This window comes from Artemia sp. Qi Xiang Cuo, chromosome 1 (assembly GCF_049724085.1).
Source record: "Artemia sp. Qi Xiang Cuo chromosome 1, ASM4972408v1, whole genome shotgun sequence".
Taxonomy (NCBI): domain Eukaryota; kingdom Metazoa; phylum Arthropoda; class Branchiopoda; order Anostraca; family Artemiidae; genus Artemia; species Artemia sp. Qi Xiang Cuo.
This window is the reverse complement of record NC_142794.1, coordinates 63,849,749-63,871,519: the sequence shown is the minus strand read 5'-3', so window position 1 is coordinate 63,871,519 and position 21,771 is coordinate 63,849,749. Positions and strand designations below refer to the sequence as shown.

Below are 21,771 nucleotides of genomic sequence, written 5' to 3'. Positions count from 1 at the left end.
ACTACAATGCAGAATATATGGATAGACAAGGTAAAAATAAAGGAGGTATTCATTAATACTGAATCGTATACCAAAAGGGAAAGCCAATAGCTCACCTTTTTAAAATCTGATTGGTTCCTGTGTGGAATTTAGAGCCAGTTAAAAGAGCAACAAGTTTCTGAGGGAAAAGCTTTGCAGGTAAACAATCTGTTTCTCTGGAGCTTTTACCATATTCATTATCTGCAATAGCTGCAAGAGACGTTTAAGTCAGTTATTTTCATTGTGTCGTCATGGGATAGAATATTTTGGATCTACTGTTTATTAATACCATTACCTTTACTAACGCATTTGATTTGTGGGAAATCAATTTAAATGCAGCAACATCGCAATTGAACCAAGTTGCTATTGAAGCTACTTCAAATTTCATGTCATGTGCAAAAGTTTTTTTTCTACCTCATAGATAAAAACTAACATCGAAATAACAATTTTTGATAGGCACATTTTACTTTGATGGTTGTTTCCCTCGATCTACGCTCTCTGAAAATGTCGCTTGCGTTCCAAGAAATCGTCTCGTTCTACCGCCAAACGGAGTCTATAAATTCAAGACAAGATTGTAGGGCAAATTCTTAATTTTACTTCTCAGGAAACCACAGAACATTTCCAAGTGAAAAGGGGACTTGAAGGTATAAACCTGAAGACATAGTATTCTGAAAGGAAAACTAATCCTATCTTTTTTGTCTCGGAAATTGAAACTCAGTTTAGCTTTTTTTGCATGGGAATCTGAGGAATGTAAACTGAGTCTATAGAAAAAACCATTTAGCATTAAAGTGACTCGGGTGTACAGAAGAGTAACTTTTGCAGTATATAAGCAAATTGAATTAAACAACTAAATTTGAATCCTTTACTTTTGTTATAGCTCTACTTCTGTAATGGATCTTCACATCCTGGCTACGAAGAAGGATTCTTGTCTAAAAAATCGAATAACAGTGACGTTAAAGCTAGTATATCCCCCTGCTCCACCGTCCGCTTACCGTTGACTGTCCATCTATTCAGTCCGTAAGGACGTTTACCGCTTTTCTCCGGTCGCCTAAGTCCAAAGGAATTTTTGACCAGTAAAACATTGTTTAGTAGAATTAGGTGATATGTCACACATATTTATTCTCGAGGAGGTTCCATTCCAAAGTTAGGCTCCTAGCCAACAAAATGGAATAGTTATAGGTTTTCTGAAATAATACTGTAACTGGAATACATTGTCTCTGAGAACGCTAGGATAATACTTATTTCTAAAAGTCTAGTACAAGCTCTAGTTGAGCCAATCCTCTTGTTATATCAGTTGAAAAAGAGAAGAAAAAAATACAAAGAACCTGACATCAAACTAATCTTAGAAACTGTTAATAATAGACAAAAAAATTGTGTCGTACATAAAATGACCAAAACAAAAATTAAAAGAATTTAGTAAAGCATAGTTTCCCCTTAGTTTCTGCTTCTGATATACCTGATTCTTAATGGTATAATTATTATGCAGCTGATTTCTCTTCACCAGATCCCTTGCTTGAGTCATAATTTGAGTATGATCTTATAGAGTTATTAAATAGGGCAGAGTGTCCATATGACGATATTGTGGTTATGGCATCTGTAGTTGAATCAGCAGTTAAGAGGCTGAAGTCAAAGTTGTCGTCCAGTATTAATGGGGTTTGTGGTTTGCATATTAATCATGGTAGTCCCTTCCTTGTACAGCATCTAACATTGCTCACATTGATGATCCTTACCCGAGATATTGTACCTTCGTCATTCTGTATTGGTGATGTTACACGTATTCCCAAGAAGGGCACTTTTTTTCTGCCTATTACCGGTTCAACGACTATGTGCACACTATACGAATTAGTCGTTATAGATGAGCTTGAGACTAAGTGTGGTGCTCCTCCTCATCAGTTTGGCGTTCAGCATTGAATTCGGTTGTCCCGAGGCCCTTTCTGTTGTTGCCAACTTGCTCATTGAATCTGATGCTTCAGGTATTTTCCCTGTTTCTTAAAGGGCTTGATTTCAGTCGAGCTTTCGACTCCCTTATCCATGTGGCAATGCTCCTTCCTACTGCTAAAAGGGTTGTAAATGCTATACCATTGAGGCTTTTCGTGATATGTATTTTCGCCTTCAAATCCGTCTTAAGATCTCTCTTTCAAAATCTAAGGAGCTGATTTCCCGAGCTAGAAGAATCCCTGCTTGAATAGAAGCCCGCCATGGTGCAATTTCTTCTCCCTTTCTATTTAACAATTATGTCGTTGATTCCCGAGAACATGTCCACCATCCTGCATTTCCAATGGTATCAATGCTTCTTTTGTCTCTTATGCTGATGGTATTCTTGATATCAGCCGAACTACTCAACGACTCTCTGAAATTTTTAAAAACCAGCATGATGAGTAACTAAACATCGGTCTTAAATCTAACACTGGACAGTGTAATTTCCTCCTTTTCAAATGGCGTGAAACATCCCCGTCCCATCTGTGACTCTTGGTCCTCTGTGGTTCAGACATTTTGCATGCAGACCGGCTATACTTTACCTCCCCCCCCTAATGTGCAAATCTATAGCCCAAATTTATTTCTAAAGTAACGAAGAAACTAACGAAAAAAACTCGAATTTTACACAGCGTAAACTTGAATGAGTGGCGAATAATATACAAGTACCAATCTTCATTCCCCCTACGGAAATAAAAAAAAAAATAACTCTCGAGTAAAAATCTCAAATTTGGAAAACCTTATTTTCCCCGGGGGGTATTTTCCAGGGGGGGGGGGTAAACACCTAGAACCGTATAGAACGTATTTATGATGTTGTTATTAATTTTTGTTTATGTTAGAGCAGTGTATAATTATTTGATATTAAGTTTTATTTTTATTTTATTGTTTCTCTTTGCCTCCGTATTTGCTGTGTTACTGTATAACGGGCTTTTCAATGAATAATAATAATAGACTACGCAATTAGTTTGTACCAAAGCTAATGGAATAGATTTTACACAGTGAATGGTAAAAAAAAATATAGAACACGGGCTGGGAAGATTAAATAAGCTTACTGAGTTGAATAAAGTAAATTACTCAAATGACTGTGTTTATGTCGGTAAATATTATAATATCCATTTAGTTCATGCTGAGCATAGAAATCAAAGTAAAAAATATAGCCCTGGCTGAAGAAAAAAATGTCTGATTTTCATGAATGTTAAAGCAGTTTATTTATCCGGCTGACTGAATTATCGTCAAATTTTGTATCTATTTATGTTGTGTGTCAGAATTATATATATTTGAGCAAACAAGTTTTCATCAAAGTAGTAAAGGAGTTTTGGCTTAGATAAATTGATGTCTCTTCCTCCATGAAAACTTCAACGCTCAATACTATTTTTTCTTCTTTATTTCTAAGAGCTTTAAAGTCCGGTTCATATAGCCCCTTGTATCTTGTTTCCCCAGAAAGAGTATTTGAAAACTGATATTTAGATATCATCTTTAACTATGCTTTTGGGATAATATCTTCGCTCTTAAGGACCTCCACATGTGAAGAGAAAACAGAGCATGGAATTTCTTTAGTAAATTGCAAACTGATCGATCATAAAGATATAATGAGGCCAAAACTTCTGAATTTCTGAATTTGGATGTTATATATACTAATATGATGTCAATGTAATGGAGACATATACTCTGTATATACTTATACAGACATAAGGGACGAACGCAGGGGGAGGGCCTTTAGGCCCGCCCTCCCCCTCCCTCCTCTCGAAATTCAAAATTCTCCAAATGCTAGGGCACTTCTTATGCAAGTGAATTTTTTGAGTTTATCCAATCCTACTCTACCACCCCACACACCCGAAAAAGAATATTGCGTACGATCTAGATATATATACAGTTTAATATATATATATATATATATATATATATATATATATATATATATATATATATATATATATATATATATATATATATATATATATATATATATATATATATATATATATATATATAGATAGATAGATAGATAGATATTTATTGCAACAAAAGTCTTTTCGGGCCATGGCAAAATAACAAAACAAAAATAAATACAAAAAAAAAAACACACAATAAATTACTCAAAATTCATCAAAAAAATTTCTCTATGTGCGATACCCACTCTTACAAATTTACCCAACCTTCTAAAATCATCAAAATTTCTACTTTTCAAATTTTTTTCAAGCCAATCCAACCCTCCAATATCTGTTGAAAACACTTCCCTCCTCAAATTTCTTAACTCTTGGCATGTACCCATAAAATGGATAAGATCTTCCTCCTCTCCACACATAGGACACTGGTAAGGACCATTTTTAATCCTATAATTCCCAATATATTTCCTCCTTTCTCCAATACCCAAAAAATTACCACGAACCGAAATTACCCATCTGAAATCCTCACTACTCATTCCCGCTTTAAAGTAAACTTCCTCCCCCCAAACCTTCTTTGCCAGCCCATACAGCCCCAGGGACGCCGAGGATGATTTCTGATTCTGCCACCTTTGAATTTCCTGCTCTATTAGTCTATCCTTTACTTTTTTGCAAGTAGCCCCACTTCCACACCTAGCCCCTTCCCCTCATTCCAATACTCACTAAAACCACATCTATCAATAGTCTCTTTAACCCGGTTTGGCCAAGAACTTTTCCTGCCATCTACTAGCATCTCCTCATATGCATTCTTCACTAGCCTCCTACTAGGCAGATTTATAATCCTTTCCCAATAATTTACTATCCGCACTAACCTTCCCACCCTTAATGATAACAAACCTAAATCACCTTTTAATACTACATGATTAAACTTATCACTAACCCCCATTAACCGCTTAAAATACATCAACTGTAACCGGTCTACCTTATCAGCCTTCTCCATACCCCACACCTCTGCTGCAAAAGACATTACGGAAGCTAGCTTAGTCTGGAATATCCTTTTCTGAAGCCTAAGGTCTGTCAGGCCTACTTTCAAAACACTACTCTTTAAAACTAGCCATATAGCCCTAATATCTTTACTAGCTACATAATCAATTTGCCCTTTCCACCTACCATTTGAAGTAAACTTGCATCCTGAATAAACAAAATCTTCAACTACTTTAAGCACTTCTGCTCCTACACTAAACCTTTCCTCTATATTTCCATGTTGTCGAAATACCATAACTACTGAATTTGTGACATTTAGGACCAAACGCTTCTCATCTAGGTATGAGGACACCATTCCTAGCAGTTTTTGAAGGTCAGGCCCATCTTTAGCCACCAATACTATATCATCCGCAAATAACAGAGCGAACACCTGCATTGCAGATAGATTTAGAGTTGGGGCTCCCTGCCCTACCGTATATTCTTCTATATCATTAAGATACAGGGAAAACAACCTAGGTGAAATTGTACAACCTTGTTTAACCTCTAACCTACTGACAATTGCCCTAGAGTAAGACTTTCCTACCTTATATACCATTCTAACCACCAAATACATTTTAACAACCAATCCTACAAAACGTCTCGGCAGCCCTAACTATATAAGTCCTTCTACTAACAAATCTCGTGAAACTTCATCGAACGCACCTCGCAGGTCCAAAAAAGCTGCGTATAGCCTACCATCCTTTTTCCTCATATACTTCCTAATAAGCCCATACAAAATAAATATCTGATCTACCCCACTTTAATCCTCTCGAAACCCTACCTGAATTTCTATTAACTTATTTGATTCTTTAAGCCAACTATCTAATCTAGCCACTAACACTTTATAAAATAATTTACTAAGGCTATTTCCTAAATGAATCCCTCTATAATTCTTATGCAATGCTCGGTCTCCCTTTTTAAAAAGTAGTAAAACTATTGAAATATTCCACTGTTGAGGCCAAACCAACTTGCTAAGGACACTTGAAAATAACGTTGATAACAAAGGCAACAAATATACCCTAGACCACTTCCAGAGCCTTGTTGGGATGCCATCAACTCCTGGTGCTGAGGTCCCTCTCATCTTCTTTAGCGAATTCCATATTTCCTCACCTGTGAAAGGCTGCAGTAGTTTGTAATCTTTTTCCCTTAGAGGGAATTTCGCAAGGTTTTCGCCGACCACCCACCAACTCAGGCTATCCGTTTCCTCTCTTTCTGTCACCTTGCTTTCGATGAATTTTGGCCAACTTTCCGCCGGCGGGATACTCGTCTTGTCAGAAGCGTTTGTAACTGATTTTTTTACTGATTATATATATATATATATATATATATATATATATATATATATATATATATATATATATATATATATATATATATATATATATAAAAATAGGCATACTAATATACGGTGTTTACTATTGGAGTATCTACTATACGGTATCTACTATCGATTAAAATGAAAACCTTTTAAAATTATTATAAAAAAAAACTAAAGAAAGTTTCTCACACATGCGCATGCGTATGATTCTTTGGGTCGGTGAAAATATAGGAAACACCATGTTGATTTTGGAAGATTAATGTTTAAGGACAATCCGAAGTGTTCATCATTAAAATATACTGAAAATAAAATTATACGTACATGGGGCTTTTTGGTATCTACAGAGGCGTATTTAGGATTTTCGTTCGGTGGGGGGTCCAGCTTATTATGAGACTACGCTAATTCTAAGAGCAGATTGGAGAATTGACCTCAGAGTTGCCGTTTTCCTTTCGTTGCTGGAAAGGAGTTGGTTCAAAAAGCGGGAAAATGATCCAAGTCTTCAGAAGATATGGGACAAAAAACGCAACTATTACTGTCTGACAATCCGTTCTTGCTGCCTTGGCGCATCGAAAATCCTATTTAGCAAATAGTTTATGGCACATATTGTCGGCAAAAACGAGAATCAATCTTGCGTTTTTTTCATTTTGAGTTATGATATTACAGAGTTGGTAGTTATAAAGCAGCCATTGTAACTCTATTTCGTGTATTCGTCTTCATTTCACCCCACCTTTCCCAAGAAATTGAAGAACCCTCAATTTTATATGTATTTTAATTTGGGAAAAAAGACAATTTAGACAATGAATTCATTTCCTAAAGCTGGCAAGTGAATAAAAACTCCAGCTTCTCCGACAGAGCTAAGGACTTATGGTGGCTGCTTTATAACTACAAAAAAGTTCTAAAAATTTCGGAACTTCTCTAAGGTAATAAAGAAATGTATTGTATTACTGAGATTAGCATTTAGAAGTCAACTATTCAATTAAAACTTGAAGTGAAATAAGGCATTTAAAGCGATGTTGAGGTTTTCATGTTGGCTAACAGTGTTGACAATGATTGCAGATCTTCTTCCAGTAGAAGAATGATCTGGATGATTAGCGTAAATGCAATGCTGTTATGGGGCTAATCTGTTCCATTCTTGATGTCAAGTCTTTCTCGGGCATTTAAAAACGTGAAAAAAAGGGAAATGGGGTATAAAGCTGCGATAAAAGGACCATTTATGGATAATCCCTCTGATTGCAATGCTTTTGCCAGGAATGGAATTGTACGAGTACCTTCTACTCTTGCCTCAGTAACTGGAACAGTAAGAATTAAAACATCCTCATCGACTACACGCACTCTTTTTAAAAAAAAAATGACGGAGATTGTTGACAGTTTTGTTTTGTCATTTTTATATCTCGCCTTGTGAAAGCAAGAATGTCATAACTGACACCCCTAGTCAAAATTGAGTTAGGAATCCTATCAGACTTATATTTTATAAACTTTCGAATGGTGTAGTTCGTTTTGTTGTGCGCTGCCTCCCTGCTGAGTAAATAAAAAATTCAACTTCATCGTAAGTGCATGTTTTTCACTTTTGTGAAAGCGGAAAGTGTAACTGACGGGATGATTAACCTCCGGTCAGTTACGACATCAACTAAACAAAGTTTGTTCATCAAATGAATAAAATGCTAGATTTCCAGCAGGCCTCCAAGATCTATAAATACGCTAATGTTCCATTTTCCAAAGTTAAACAACTGCAATTTAAACAAGGCTACTCGAAAAGAGTCGGTTACAAACTGTCGTTTTCTGACGAGTCAATCTCTGAGGTAAACGTTGCTATCTAGGGTAAACTTAAGGCAATGAGAGACACTTTTTTTTGCAAAAGTGGTTGAGTTTCTTGTTGTCTCAAAGCTGTTTGATTTCAAACTTGTTATTCCTAATGAAAAAATCAAAGATTTGCAATCAGCCTACAGGTTTATGTCTCCTCTAAATTTGGTGTGCTACAAGTGTGTTTTTGTAAGCATGAGTCAAGAAAACAACCACCCACCCACTGTAGTACATTGTCAGTAAAGACCCAATTAGTAAGGCTACCTTGCTTTTTTTTACCAAGTAGTCGAAATTTCTAAAGTTGTATTATAATCACTTTGTATCACATTCAGTTTAAACGACCAAAGTAGTACAAAAAGGTAAAAACGCCACGTGTGGGCTCTAAAATAAGGCTTGCCTATTCCTGAGAAAACCTTGTTGATGAATTGTTGTAACAAAATGGAAAAGGAACCCAAGCACTGTCTGCACTTTTGTCGTAACTACTTTAGCAGCAAAAAAGGGCGGGCTAAAATGTCGTATCTGTTTTTTGTTCGACATTTTGACCTAGTAAATCTTATCCAACAGGACGAAAATTCTACCAAGAGGTCTCCCTGACTAGGGACTTTAAACTGGCGTTTCATTTGTTTTTCTTTCTGTCATACGGTCATCTCCACAAAACTGATTTTTTCAATTGCCTTTTTCTCGGAATTTAAAAAAATGCGGTTACGACATTCTTGCTTTCACAAGGCGATCTGTCAATATATATATTGCTCTTTCTTTCTATTTATCACCGAGTCACATCTAGTCAATTACTAGCAACGAAGCTTACGCAGCTTTGAACCTTATCAAACGTAATCCCAATAAGTATGAAAAAACAGTTGCCAGAGACTCGGGCAAAGAGATGGAATGGCTAAGGGAATGACAACTCTCGGCCTATACTGCGAGAGAGATTTTATAAATGTAGGATCCAAACAGATATACGAAGGCAAAAAAATATTTGTAAAGGGGTGAAATTTTGCCCCAATATATTATTGAAGTAGACAACAAACAATAAAGTGGACTGCTGAAAGCAAGGAATCAAACTCATAATAATTTTTTTGGAGTTTAGGTGGGAAGGGGTGGACCTTCCGCCCCCCTAAATATGCCACTTGATATCCAAATAGAAGTTTATGAATGACAATGGTAGCATGTTTTGTAGTCGGGGGAAAAAAAAAATCAGCCCTGACCATCTAACTATGAAGACCAAAGAAATAGCAGGATCCTTGTTTCAACAAAGTGTAACATGTCCACCGTTTTTACTCAAATCTATCTATGAAGTATCTATTTTAAATGAGCTATCTGCATGATAACCCTCAAGGCTAAATGGATAATATCATCCTCGTAGAATATTTTCCCGATCTCTTTTCTGTTCTGATTAAAGTACTATCTTACGTCCCTTAAAAAAGGCCTTCACTCCATCTCATCACTTCTCCATTTAGGTTCAACTTATTTTCTTCTGGGGTTTTAACGTCACACTAATTTCTCATTTAGTTTGACGCATGGATTTATGACGGAGACCAAGAGAGTGTCAGCAACATCTGTGTACTTTGAGTCCATGCCATACAAAATCCATTCTCAGACTGGTCTCATTGATTACGACAAGCTTCATGAGTCTGCAAAGCTTTTCAAGCCAAAACTTATCATTGCCGGTACATCAGCTTATTCTCGTCTTATCGATTATAAGAGATTCAGAGAAGTAATGTTATTTTTATTTTATTTCAACTTTTGATTTTTTCCTGTGATGTTCTATCAAATTCTCTATGCTTTACAAGCAACAATAAAAAATCTTAATTGAATTGGTTGAAAAGACAACACTGTAGAAACAAATTAAATATAAGAGATTTTGAGATGACATATACGGTGTATACGGATAAAATTATTATATCGACAATTGAATTTTATCATTTAAACATTGAGATTTTTTCGAATCAATTTATTCTCTGATTGATACAATCTTTTGTCTATATAGGCAAACGTACTAATATTATTCATGCTTGGAATGCACCAAATCGGACACCATTGGAGGCTACTCAAATTCAGGTGCTCAAACTACTATCCAACAAGATAAAACGTAAATTGACAAACAACTGTTATAAGCCATAAAAGCCGAATTAACAACAATAAGAAATCAAAACGTGAAACAATATAAGTCAAAGAGAATTTTACAATAAAAAATCTTCGGCACGAAAATATTAAACTATAACCATGAAGCAGAAAATTAAAACTTAAAGCTCCTAGAGAAGAAGTAAAAAAAAGTTGGAGCTTCCATAGCTTTTAAGTCTATCTCTTAGACTTTGAACAATTCATTCCGCAAAAAAAACGTGGCATCGAAATGCTCCATTAAGTTGCTAGCGACATTTAAGAATTTATCAAGCGTATCCTCATAGCCTTTTAACTATTTTATGATTGAAATTATTCAGTTTAAGACTTCACGGCTAAGAAACGGGTGTTGATTGTGGTTTTAGAATCAGCGATTGCCGAGTTCATGAGTTTATGTATATTCTATTGTTAATCTTCAAATTGTTTTCATCGATCAGGACAGTTAGTATACTAATTTATTTTCAGTAGTACGAAACATTATGCGGGTCTTTTTCCTTCTAAATTATTGGTTGTTTTTGTCGCTCGAAAGCAATGTGTACTTTGATTCGTTCCAAAGGCAGATCTAGGGGGACGGAAGTTACGGGTTTATTGCGTATCAAATGAAACTTGATACGCTTACTTCCATTTTATATTAATTATTACTTTGGCCCGGCTTACCCATAAAGTTTTTTAGTAAGGCTTAAAGGAAAAACGAAAATATTGCAAGGAGTGTTAAAAAAAAAACTAACGGAACTTTTCCAAAAGGAAGCTAAGTTAAAAATTCACAGAATTACCTGGTAGGCTATGTATGGACATTAAAAAGTTACTATTCTTTCCATTCAGCGGTTTTTTCTCAAGGTGCCGTCGAGGTCAAGAAGTATCTGTTGAAATGATTTTTTTGAAATACCCTTGAAAAATTTTGACAGATTAAAGACGAGAAGGTTTTAATTTATCATATGGTTAGGTCAAAAGTTTTTGGCAGAACATCCTTTGTGTGTTTTTTTCTCTTATAAGGGAAGATATACGGCAGAATTGGAAGCAACACTGCTTGTTCAATTTTTAATCCAAATTGCGTGACCCAGGTCCGCTGGCGTTGCAGTCTCTTCAGCTATTTGTGCACTATAAAGCTTGGTTATGTCTCATTAAATCACTTGTCAAGGCAATATAGTGTGAGACATTTCCTTTGACGTCGATACTCTTTGGGGATTGGTTTCATGTTAAGTTGATTTCTAACTAGTTTTGACATAAACCAATCAATTTTTTACGTTGTATGGAACTTAAACACTACCCGTATATGGTTCGTAGATCATACCATTATTTATTTTCGCAGAAAAAAATAAAGAAGAAAGAAGTGAAATAAAAATCGGATTAACCACAACATATGTCTCTTTAAACCAGTCATCACTGGTGAAAGGAAATGCGTAGTATATGACTTGGTTGTTCCTAAGGCTTAATAATTCGGGGTGACTAGAAAAAGAGGGCCTCGAAAACATTTTGTTACATCTTCTTTGTTGAGTTTCTAAATGTGCCTCTGGACATAATCGGATTTCCTGTACGGAACTTTGCCTCTATGAATACTACTATACGACAGGTTCATTAAAAATGCTAAGGACAAACTTGTGTAACAGCTGAAATGCGAGAAGCCCCCTGCAAAACCAGAATTTAGAAATGGCTGATACACTTTGAGAAATTACGGTACTGTGAAGAACGTCAATCCAGTAACCGAAAATATTCCAAGATACTTAAGAAACTCTGCTTGGTGCATGTAAGAAGAGCCAGTGTCCCACTAAATCCTATAACACTTGCTGGAAAGTTATAGTACCTCTTGCCTATAATGTAGCTTTGGGTCCAGAAAGCTTTTGCACCTGAAAATTGTCCCGAGCCTTACTCAAATGGAACTCTGAAGGCCTACATGGCAGACAACCATAGGCGATAACAGCTCCGTGAGGGATTCAGGTGGACACCCAGTGTCCCAGAACTTGGCCTTTCATGTGTTTCTATTACTGCTACTTCAACGACAGAATGTCTGGAAGGAATTTGCAGACCAGGGATTCAAAGGAGCCATTCTAGAAGATATCAATGCTACTCCTCAGTCAGTAAGACAATCATAAATAACATTGTGATATGCACGGAACTAAATGTGAATCATCTGCTCTAGAATAAAGAAGGTAGATCCAATGACTCACGAATTTCAATATAATAATTTAAATGCAATGAGCAACGTATAATAGGGTTTTTCTTGTGATTCCAACTAAAGAAAAGGAAAAGAAATCTGGGCCCCTTTTATTTTCCATGACATTACATCGGCCAAGAAGAACCTTCAATATGCCTCTTTAGATACGACAAGGAAAACATTTCTTTTTTTCTTTTTTTTCAGCAGACCTTACAACTAAATGTTGGAGACAAATACCTTCGGTTTAAAAATATGGTGAACAATTCTTGGAGCAATTCTTTGTAAAGAATGGATAAAAATATGGTAAAACCACAATGTATCTATTGGTTCATTGGAATGAAACTAGTTTACCCCAAGAGGGTCTTCAATTAATTCTATCTCTAAACTATCTATTCAATCAACTTTGCCATGTGAGATAAACGAAAATTAAAAATTGACAGTTTGATGACATTTAGTGCTAAGGTGCAAATTCTGGCTGAAAAATCAGTTTCAGCACAAGATTTTGCTCTAAACAGTTTAATAATCCATTTTTACTCTTTTTGAACAACACAAAATGGTTTCAGTGAAAGCCCGTCTGGAGGTTTGAGACTTTTCGTTTTTTCTTGTTTACGTTTATACATACTTTGTGTAGTCAATGAATAGTTTACAGGGTAGGAGATAAAAAATAAGAAAATCGTCTTTCTTTTTGGTTTTAATAGATTATTTTTCGCTTTCAACATGTCTATCTGTGATTGAAATCTAACTAATAACAGTAGGCTCTCATAGTTTAAAGAAGAAAAACAAAATCGCAATTTTGATATCTTGCCTGAGTATGGAGCTATACAATGCCATCTATATTTAATATTTCATAGGTATTGGTCATAAGATTTCTGATGCATATGTTACCGTGAATGTCCGAAATTGGTGAATGTCGACATTCACCGGTGAATGTCCCAAATACCTTTTTTTTTCACTTGGGTTTAGTCAGCGTTGCTTTTGAGTTTTGTACAAGTTTGATGGTGACAGGTTAGGTTTTTAACCCATTTCTGAGATTTAATATCTAACCCAACCTAACCTAACTAACTTTTTACCATCAAAGCTTGCATAAGACTGAAAAAGCTGATTCACAAAGCTAATTGAATCCAAACAGAAAAAAAGGAATTCTAGACGGACATTCACCGGTGGATGTCGACATTAACCAGATTTCAAACATTCACAATAACACATATATATCATTTCTAGATATGTGACGACGTGAAAGCCCTATTCCTCGCAGACATGGCCCATATAAGCGGTCTTGTTGCTGGGGGTGTTATACCATCGCCTTTTGACTATGCTGACTTAGTTACGACCACAACGCATAAGACTCTCCGAGGTGCAAGGTAAGTCGCTTTGATCTTTTGAATATTTGTATAATTATGGCCTCCATAGTCCCCAAGGCTGTCTTTTTAAGGGAACTTGGGGTTTAAATCTTTCTAATTTGGAAAATTAAAAAATTAATTTTTTATGTAATTTTAAGGAGGACGATCTAGACAAATTTATTTATTTTTAATTTGTTTTTTATCCTCAAGTAGCACAGTTATTTAATCAAATTTAAAAAAAAGGAAAAAAAACCATCCATATACAACTCCTTGGTTGTGGTAAAAGATTGCTAAAATTGAGTTCACTTTTAGTCGCAAGGGATACTTTATAGTCTTACTGCTCAAGTCTTTTTTTTTTATTTGCAATGAGAACCACTTGTTCAATTCTTCTTTTTCTCCCCGGGAACTTTTTGCCGTTCCAATCGACTCGTGCACTCCTGTTCTAAGTCTATAAAATATAACTTGGAAAATCTCCAACTACATGTAACAAAAATTATATGGTGACCATTTACTTTACAAGGCTTGAATCCAGGAACTTATTTCTGGGGAGGGGTGGGATTCTAGATAAAAAAATATATATACAGACAGTTGCGGGATACCATGCGAAAACTATTGAAATCTTGACACCTGGGGTGGGGATGCTCCGCGGTTACACGTCCCTTCCTCTTGCAGCACCCGTACTTTATCAAATATGGAGCCATATTTTTTTTTTTTTTTTTTTTTTTTTTTTTTTTTAGATTTGTGATATATGCCTTCCCATCAAGAGCAAGCAAGTATGTAGAGAGGTAGTTTGGTTTTGGTTATGCGCCACTCCCTTAAATGTTAAGATTTAACAGTGCTACAATTCCACGTTAGTTCGTTTTAAGCTGCTCATTTTGGTGTTTTCTCGAATTTGCCCCCTTTACAGAATTGTCAGGTCCCTTTTAATATATTTTTGCGTCGTGTCTCGTTAGAAGACTTCTTGACTTCTCTCCTGAACCTAATATGTTCGTTTTTTCAATTATTCTGTATTGCTTCTGACTCAACTGCGGCTTTTCTGTTTAAGAATTACTTCAATTGTCTGATTTCTGAGGGGCCTTTCACACTTGAAAAAGTAGCCAAAGTCTTTACCAGCTCAGAAGCCTTACTGCAGGATTTCCCTTGCATCCCTGTTATTTGTCAGTCTGTTATCTTGTTGCAATTAGATTTATTGCTTTCCTTCCGTAGATCAGGTATGGCTTTCTTCAGAAAGGGTGTCCGAAGTGTGGATAAGTCCGGAAAACAAATAATGTATGACCTTGAAACGAAAGTGAATCAGGCTGTGTTTCCAGCGCTGCAAGGTGGACCCCACAATCATGCTATTGGCGGCGTTGCAGTGGCATTAAAACAGGCAAGTAATTATCAAAGCCTTCGTTGTAACGAACTGTGAATAAGGAGCGACCCGGCTCAGTAGTAACCGAAAATCTAAAAAACGGAATTCAAATATACAAGTTTCATCAAATTTAGTCTTACCTATCAAAAGTTACGAGCCTGTAAAAATTTGCCTTATTTTCGAAAAAAGGGGGAAACACCCCCTAAAAGTGATAGAATCTTAATGAAAATCACACCATCAGATTCAGCGTAACAGAAAACCCTATAGTAGAGGTTTCAAGGCCCTATCTGCAACAGTGTGGAATTTTGTATTTTTTTCCAGAAGAATGATCACGGATGCGTGTTTATTTTTTATTTTATTTTTTTTTCTTTTGTTTATCCCAGGGGTGATCGTACCGATCCAGTGGTCCTAGAATATCGTGAGAGGGCTCGTTCGAACGAAAATTAGAAGCTCTAGTGCCCTTTTTAAGTGACCAAAAAAATTGGAGGGCAACTAGGCCTCCCGAAGTCACAAAGCCAAAATACGAACGTATTTTAACATCAAGCAAAGCCCAAAAATGCAGTAGCAATAAAAGCAGTGAAAGCCAATACCAATGAACGGTAATGAATATACGTACCGCCATAGAAACCAACATTAAATTGAATGCATATATTAAATATGTATAGAGGGTCAAAAAGACAATGATTTATGGGATTCAATTTCGTCTTCTGTAAGAACATTTTGGCTTTCATTAATTTGGCTCTATAATAATTCCATGTGTCAATTACCAAAAATCCTATATTTCAACTTTCTTTAGGTTTCTTTAGAGTTTTTTCATTAGGTTAATGGATTTAGAAAATTTAGTTTCATAGAGGCCTTTTCCTGCTGTTATCTGTAGGGATTATTATCAGGTTGTATAATCACAGAGTTTTTGTTTAATATTAGATTTTCATTACCACCAGATTGCTATTGTTTAATCATCCTCTTTATGATTTGTCTTTTCTCTTTTTACAGGCTGCCACTCAAGAATTCAAAGCATATCAACAACAGGTTTTAAAAAACGCGAAAACCATGGCAAAATCTTTAATAGAAAGCGGTTTTACTCTTGTCTCAGGTGGAACGGACAATCACCTAGTTCTTGTTGATCTGAGACCTCGTGGATTAGATGGTGCCAGGGTGGAAACGGTATGCAATAAAGTGTCTATAACAGCCAATAAAAATACTTGCCCTGGAGATAAAAGTGCTATGAACCCTGGAGGATTGAGGCTAGGTAAATCTTTCTAATTTTCATTATTTTTTTTTTTTTTTTGACTGGACTTGTATAGGTGCCGCGATACTTTTGGTCAAAGTGATATTTATAACCAAAGTATAAAAAAAGAAAACAGAATTGACTTACTGGCTCATACCACATTTGATGCACAAGTCTAGAAGTTTCTTTTTTTTTCTTTTTTTTGTAAAATTCCCTTTTCTCAAATGCTGAAGTATTTGGAGTTTAAACCTTTTGTATCAAATTCTGTTTATTTTATCTCGAACGTCAGATAAAAAATGCGCCATGTATAAACAATTGTTCATTAATAATAATCAAAAGCCCATTAGTTTGCTTTCAGTTTTTCTTCTCCAAAACAGATGTTGTGTATCATGTCATTTTAAAGCTACTGCAGCTTCACTGAGAATATGGTCTCTTAAGCTTTAACAAGCTTTAAAATATCGTGGTGAACATAAAAATTATATAACTTTTTTCATTAAATTTGTATGCATAGTATTAACAAGAAGTGCATGTAAGCATTTGTCAGTTTTAACACAAAAAGACGGAACATTTAAATATCAGTGGCTAATAAGTTACATAAATTTTATGTAAATATGAATAACTAATAAAATTTTAAGAATGTGATAAAAGAGGCAGCATCTTTCATTGCTGTGCTCTCTATGTAAGAAAAAGAAAGAAATATTGTGCAATTTTTCAGTGACTCTTTTCATAATAACGGTATGCGGAGGAACTCTTGATAATATTAAATATATAAAAATCATGATTCTATCTGTTTAAGGGCTTATAGGGTGTTTCAGGAGCAGTTTAGGATATTGTCTGCGGGGTATCGCAATACTACCTTAGTGGTACTGATGGAGAGATTTTGGAATTTAAATTATCCGTTGCAGCTTATTTGTATGCTTCAAGAAAATTGAGTATATTTTAACCAAAAAGTTCTTTTCGAAAAATTAGTTTTTTCTGAAGTTTCAAATACAATAAAATAGGGGCCCAGTTTATGTAGGCTAACATGAGCCAATGCTAAATATTTAAAAACCAATCATTATAGACGGATTTTCTCGATAAATGTTACTTTGGTTAAAAAATACTTTTAATCATAAAGATAAAGTCAGAAAGGATGAAACAACATTATCCGAAATGAAGCCACGCCCCTTGGATGCTCTAAAACGAGAGCCGCCTAATAAATATAAATTATTAGTATTCTTTATGAAAAATCGAACACACAAGAAATATTTACAAAACAATTTGGCCATCAGTTGCAAGTATTTGAATGACGAATTGCATTTGCCTAGGTCGTTCAATATGAGTATATAGCGCTTTATAAAGCTACTAACTTTTAGCTGTAAACATTTCTTTTTTCTGTTTTTGCAAAATAGGTCATTTTTATGTAGATTAATTAAAAAAAAAACTTTCCGAAAAATAAGTTTTTCAAAAAAAAGTAAAGGCCATTTTAAACTTAAGTTCAGCAGATACAAATACCTGTTAAAATTCAAACTCAAAACGACCAGAAATTACTATTAAAGAATAAATGAAACCTAAAACGAACAGAAATTAAATAATAGCAAAAAACATACAACAAGTAATAATATAAATGAATAATTAATTCTTAAAGCGACTAATGCTTAGATTGAATCTGAAAATCAAGCTTAAAACGAAAAAAAAATATTTTGCTATTGAAGTATAAATGAAACTTAAAACGAACAGAAATTAAATAAACAATCAATGCAACCAAACATACAATATATATTAATGTGAATAAATAAATAAATCTTAAAACGGGTGAAACTTAAATTGAATATGCAAATCAAGCTTGAAACGAACAAAAATCACTACAAACAAGAGTTTGGGTATTGCCTCCTTATCTCACTGTAAAAGTCTAAAACCTACTGCGTCATTGGCGCTTCACTGAAAACCAATTTTATTACAAATATCCTCTTTTCAAACAAATACAACTTAAAAACAATAGGGAATTTTTTTCAAGACAGTGCAATTTATACTAGTGAATATTTCGGCCCTATGTCCAAGGGCCGTCTTCAGCACAACATTAAATAAAAAAAATATATATAAAAAAAAATTTACATTAAAATACGAAGTTTAAAAAACCGCTTTTAAAAACCTTTAAAATAGCCCTAGTATCTTTACTTCAACGAAGTTCAACCAGGACTTCGAAGTTCCTGGTTGAACTTCGTTGAAGTTAGGATAATAGGGCTATTTTAAGAGTTCTAAGTTGAACCAGGGGGATATTCTAAGTTGGTACCAGGGGGATTTTGAGCTGATTTCATATAAATTGATGTGCAGAATTCAAATATGTAATAAGAGCTCAAATTTTGAAAGTCTTAGCGTTTTAGTAACATTTGTGTTACCTATTCTAAGTTGAACATTAGATAAAAAAAAGGATAAAAATTGACATAATTTGATGTTACTTGTAAATTTAGTTTTATCATTGAAGGAAAACGGAAAAAATATTGCAGCTGTAATCATCTAATTAGGAAGACCCGAATTTAAATTTTGCTGATTTTTTTTTTTTTTTTTTTATACTAACAAAAACCCTATACTAGTTTTTGATTATAGCCCACAGGGTTTTTTTCTTCTATTAGTTTGTCAATAATTTTAGAAATTTCTTTGCCGACATCGTTCAAGTTTTTTTTATTGGTTTTGTGCATTCTTTTTTAGCATTCATTACGGAGCTTTTCTAATATTTTTGTTCCTTACAAGTACTTCACATGCTTAAAAGTCAAGATTATGTTTTAAAACAACTGAAAAAGAAAACAATCAAAATTTTGCGCCTTAAATCGGCACAGCTTAAAATTAGCCATGTAGCTTTGCTTTTTTTGTCGATAAAAGCAAATGAGAACGCTCTGTTATTGATACGCGTCTTTTTTTCTTCTCTTTTCTGCAATGATGTGGACCATTTTGATGTTGACTTTTTCCAGATTTGGTAGCGACACTGTTTACAAAGAAAAACTGTGAGCTATCTCCTTATCCAACTTAATTATGGATAAAGAATTCAAAGCATATGATAGGTTATGGTTGGAATTATTCTAATTTCTTGATTTTACTCAGAATATATGTTTATGCAAAACAAGGTCCGAGAATCTGATTGTTAAAGAAAAATTAGAAAATGAAAAAACTACTTTAAGATAAAAAAAAAAAGAAAATTGCGCTCAAAAGAATGTTCGTATTCAACCAAACTACTAAGAAAAGAATAATCTTAAGCATCGTAAATGATGAATCTACTTAGGTTCCGTTCAAACATATAGGAAACTTCTAAGAATGGAAGTTGGCCTTAGTTTCGAAAAGAAAGATTACCAGCGCCATCCGGCTTTTGGCAATTATGTTCCTTTTTTAGGCTACCCTAAACTGCTGCGTACTTATTTTTTCAGGTACTTCAAAGTCTAAGTGAGTGTAAAGAAAGCAGAATTTTTTCTACAGTGGACCTACCTGTTTAAAGTCAATTACACTATTTAATTTTATCGGGGCCATCTTGCAAGAGAGATTGTTGCCACCTTTCTAATTGGCCATCTCGTGAAACATCAATACTGTTGCAGCTATGAGGTCGTGCTGGCAGGATTTCTCTTCGGGGAAGTTTTCTGGAAGTATTTAAGTATACCTCTGAAAAGTTGAGGAATCTCATATATGCTAGGTGATTGCAGAGTTGTCTCAGAATAGTTCCGGGTACTCATTCAGGCAACTTTATATCAAATAGGTGACGTACAGAAAGAAAATATGGCTTGGTCCACCCTCACCGTCTATTATAAAAGAAAGTTTAATGTCGTTAGATCTTGTTTTGAGGAGAAGGATTATAGGCTGCCAATATTTTGCTTTTTGACAATCCAGTTGTGACCAAATGAAAAGCAGGTGGTCCTAGAACGAGGTGAGGAAATTTAAGAAAACTTAAAGGTGGCAATTTTTTGTGAAGGAGTAAAGGTGGAAGTTTTAAAATACAGGGAGTGGAAGAGAAGGGTTTATAGCTTGGCAACTGGTGGCACGTGAATAGATTGTAAAGAATACGTCATTGGACCTTACAGTCCCTACCGGCCGTACCGATCCCCATTTCATGGCCCCTCAGCCAGGAAGCGCAATGGGGGTCGGAGCCAGTTGAAAATTAAAACAGAAGACATTTGATCAAAACTATGAAAAAAGAGGCCTTTAATTTTATAAATATGCAAGGGCTATGCAAAGCACTTTTACTTTTCCTCTCTCTTATAAAACTTGTACTGTATTTCTTTAATTTAGTGCTCGTACTCACGCTTTTATGAATTTAAACGTTTCTTTTCTTTGAATTATTCTTATTCATGGCCAGTCGAAAAATTAGTAAAATTCCCTTTTTCCTCTTGTAAATTTGACGTTTATCTGAAACTGAGACGGGACTGAGACACCAATAGGTTTTGTGGCCTCTAATTGTTGTAAAAATTTTTTTTTAGACAAACTCAAAGACTTCAAAGCTTTCTTAGAGGCTGATCAAGATGTTATTGCCAAGATGGCCCAATTGAAGAAGGCTATCAATGAATTTGCCATCCGATTCCCAATGCCTGGTTTTTCTGACCACTAATTTGGTAATGAAGTTCAAGTGCCTTATATTAACTAAGCCAGTGAGACTGATTGTAGCTGTTTTATGTATAAATTGTTACGAACTAATCAAATAATATTATTTTAATAGCGCTCTTCTTTTGACTCTTTTTGTCTTAGCGTATAGAAAAAAAATGCTTCCTGCAATTTTATAGATTGACATCAATCTTCAGCCTTTGCCTGCAATTTTACAGCCATTTAATTCCAACTTTTTGAATTAAAATACAGTTGCCACCAAACCATGCCTAATTGGAGAAAACACCAAGACAGATATTCTGAATGAGAGGCAAAGCTGGCATGTAGACAAATAGTTCTATTTTAGGGCTGATAATTGAGAATATTTGAAAGTAATTATAATAATAATAATATACTGCAATAAAAAGGCTTTCACCTCGATAAGAATTTAGTTTCACTAAAAAACTTGTCAGTACTATTCTTGAAAAAGTTGATAGAATCAGCCATAACCACTTCTTGGGGGAGGTTGTTCTATTCCCTGACTACTCCGTTTGAGAAGGCCCACCTTCCAACTTCTTCATTGAAAGCGTTTTGTTTTCAGCTTAAAGTTGTCTCCTCGCAGATTGTTTGTGTCGAAGAAGAATATTTCCTCTGGTCCAATGTTACTGTATTACTTGTTATATAAATAAATTTTCAATAAGATCACCTCGGAGGAGTCTATAGGAGATGGAAGGAAGTGACAGCATTTCCAATCGTTCACAGTAGGAGAGGCCTCTTAGTTTTAGTACAGATTTTATTGCTCTTCGCTGAATCTTCTCAAGTGCATCAATGCCTTTTTGAAGGTGGGATCTTATTTTCATGTGACCATATTCGATGATAGGCCGAACAAGAGATTAGAATTGAAAAAAGCTGAGGATGGTGACATAATTGTCACCATGAAAATTATGTTATGGTGAGGGAGCGAGGCTTTCTCTAACTTCGGAGAAACGGCTTGAGATTGTAGTCTTGTTTTTCATACAGTACTTTT

The 21,771-nt window shown here is 34.9% G+C and overlaps 1 protein-coding gene across 1 annotated transcript in view; it reads left to right on the top strand.

Annotated features, from left to right (window-relative positions):
* LOC148956589 (serine hydroxymethyltransferase, mitochondrial-like) overlaps positions 1-20,882 on the top strand; it is a 110,927-nt gene extending 90,045 nt beyond the window's left edge. The window contains 5 exon segments of the mRNA XM_089086004.1: positions 9,526-9,730; positions 13,508-13,647; positions 14,833-14,995; positions 15,971-16,226; positions 20,645-20,882. Of these exon segments, the coding sequence (XP_088942130.1) occupies positions 9,526-9,730; positions 13,508-13,647; positions 14,833-14,995; positions 15,971-16,226; positions 20,645-20,772 (892 nt within the window). The 3' untranslated portion in view covers positions 20,773-20,882.
* The last annotated feature ends 889 nt before the right edge of the window (positions 20,883-21,771 follow it).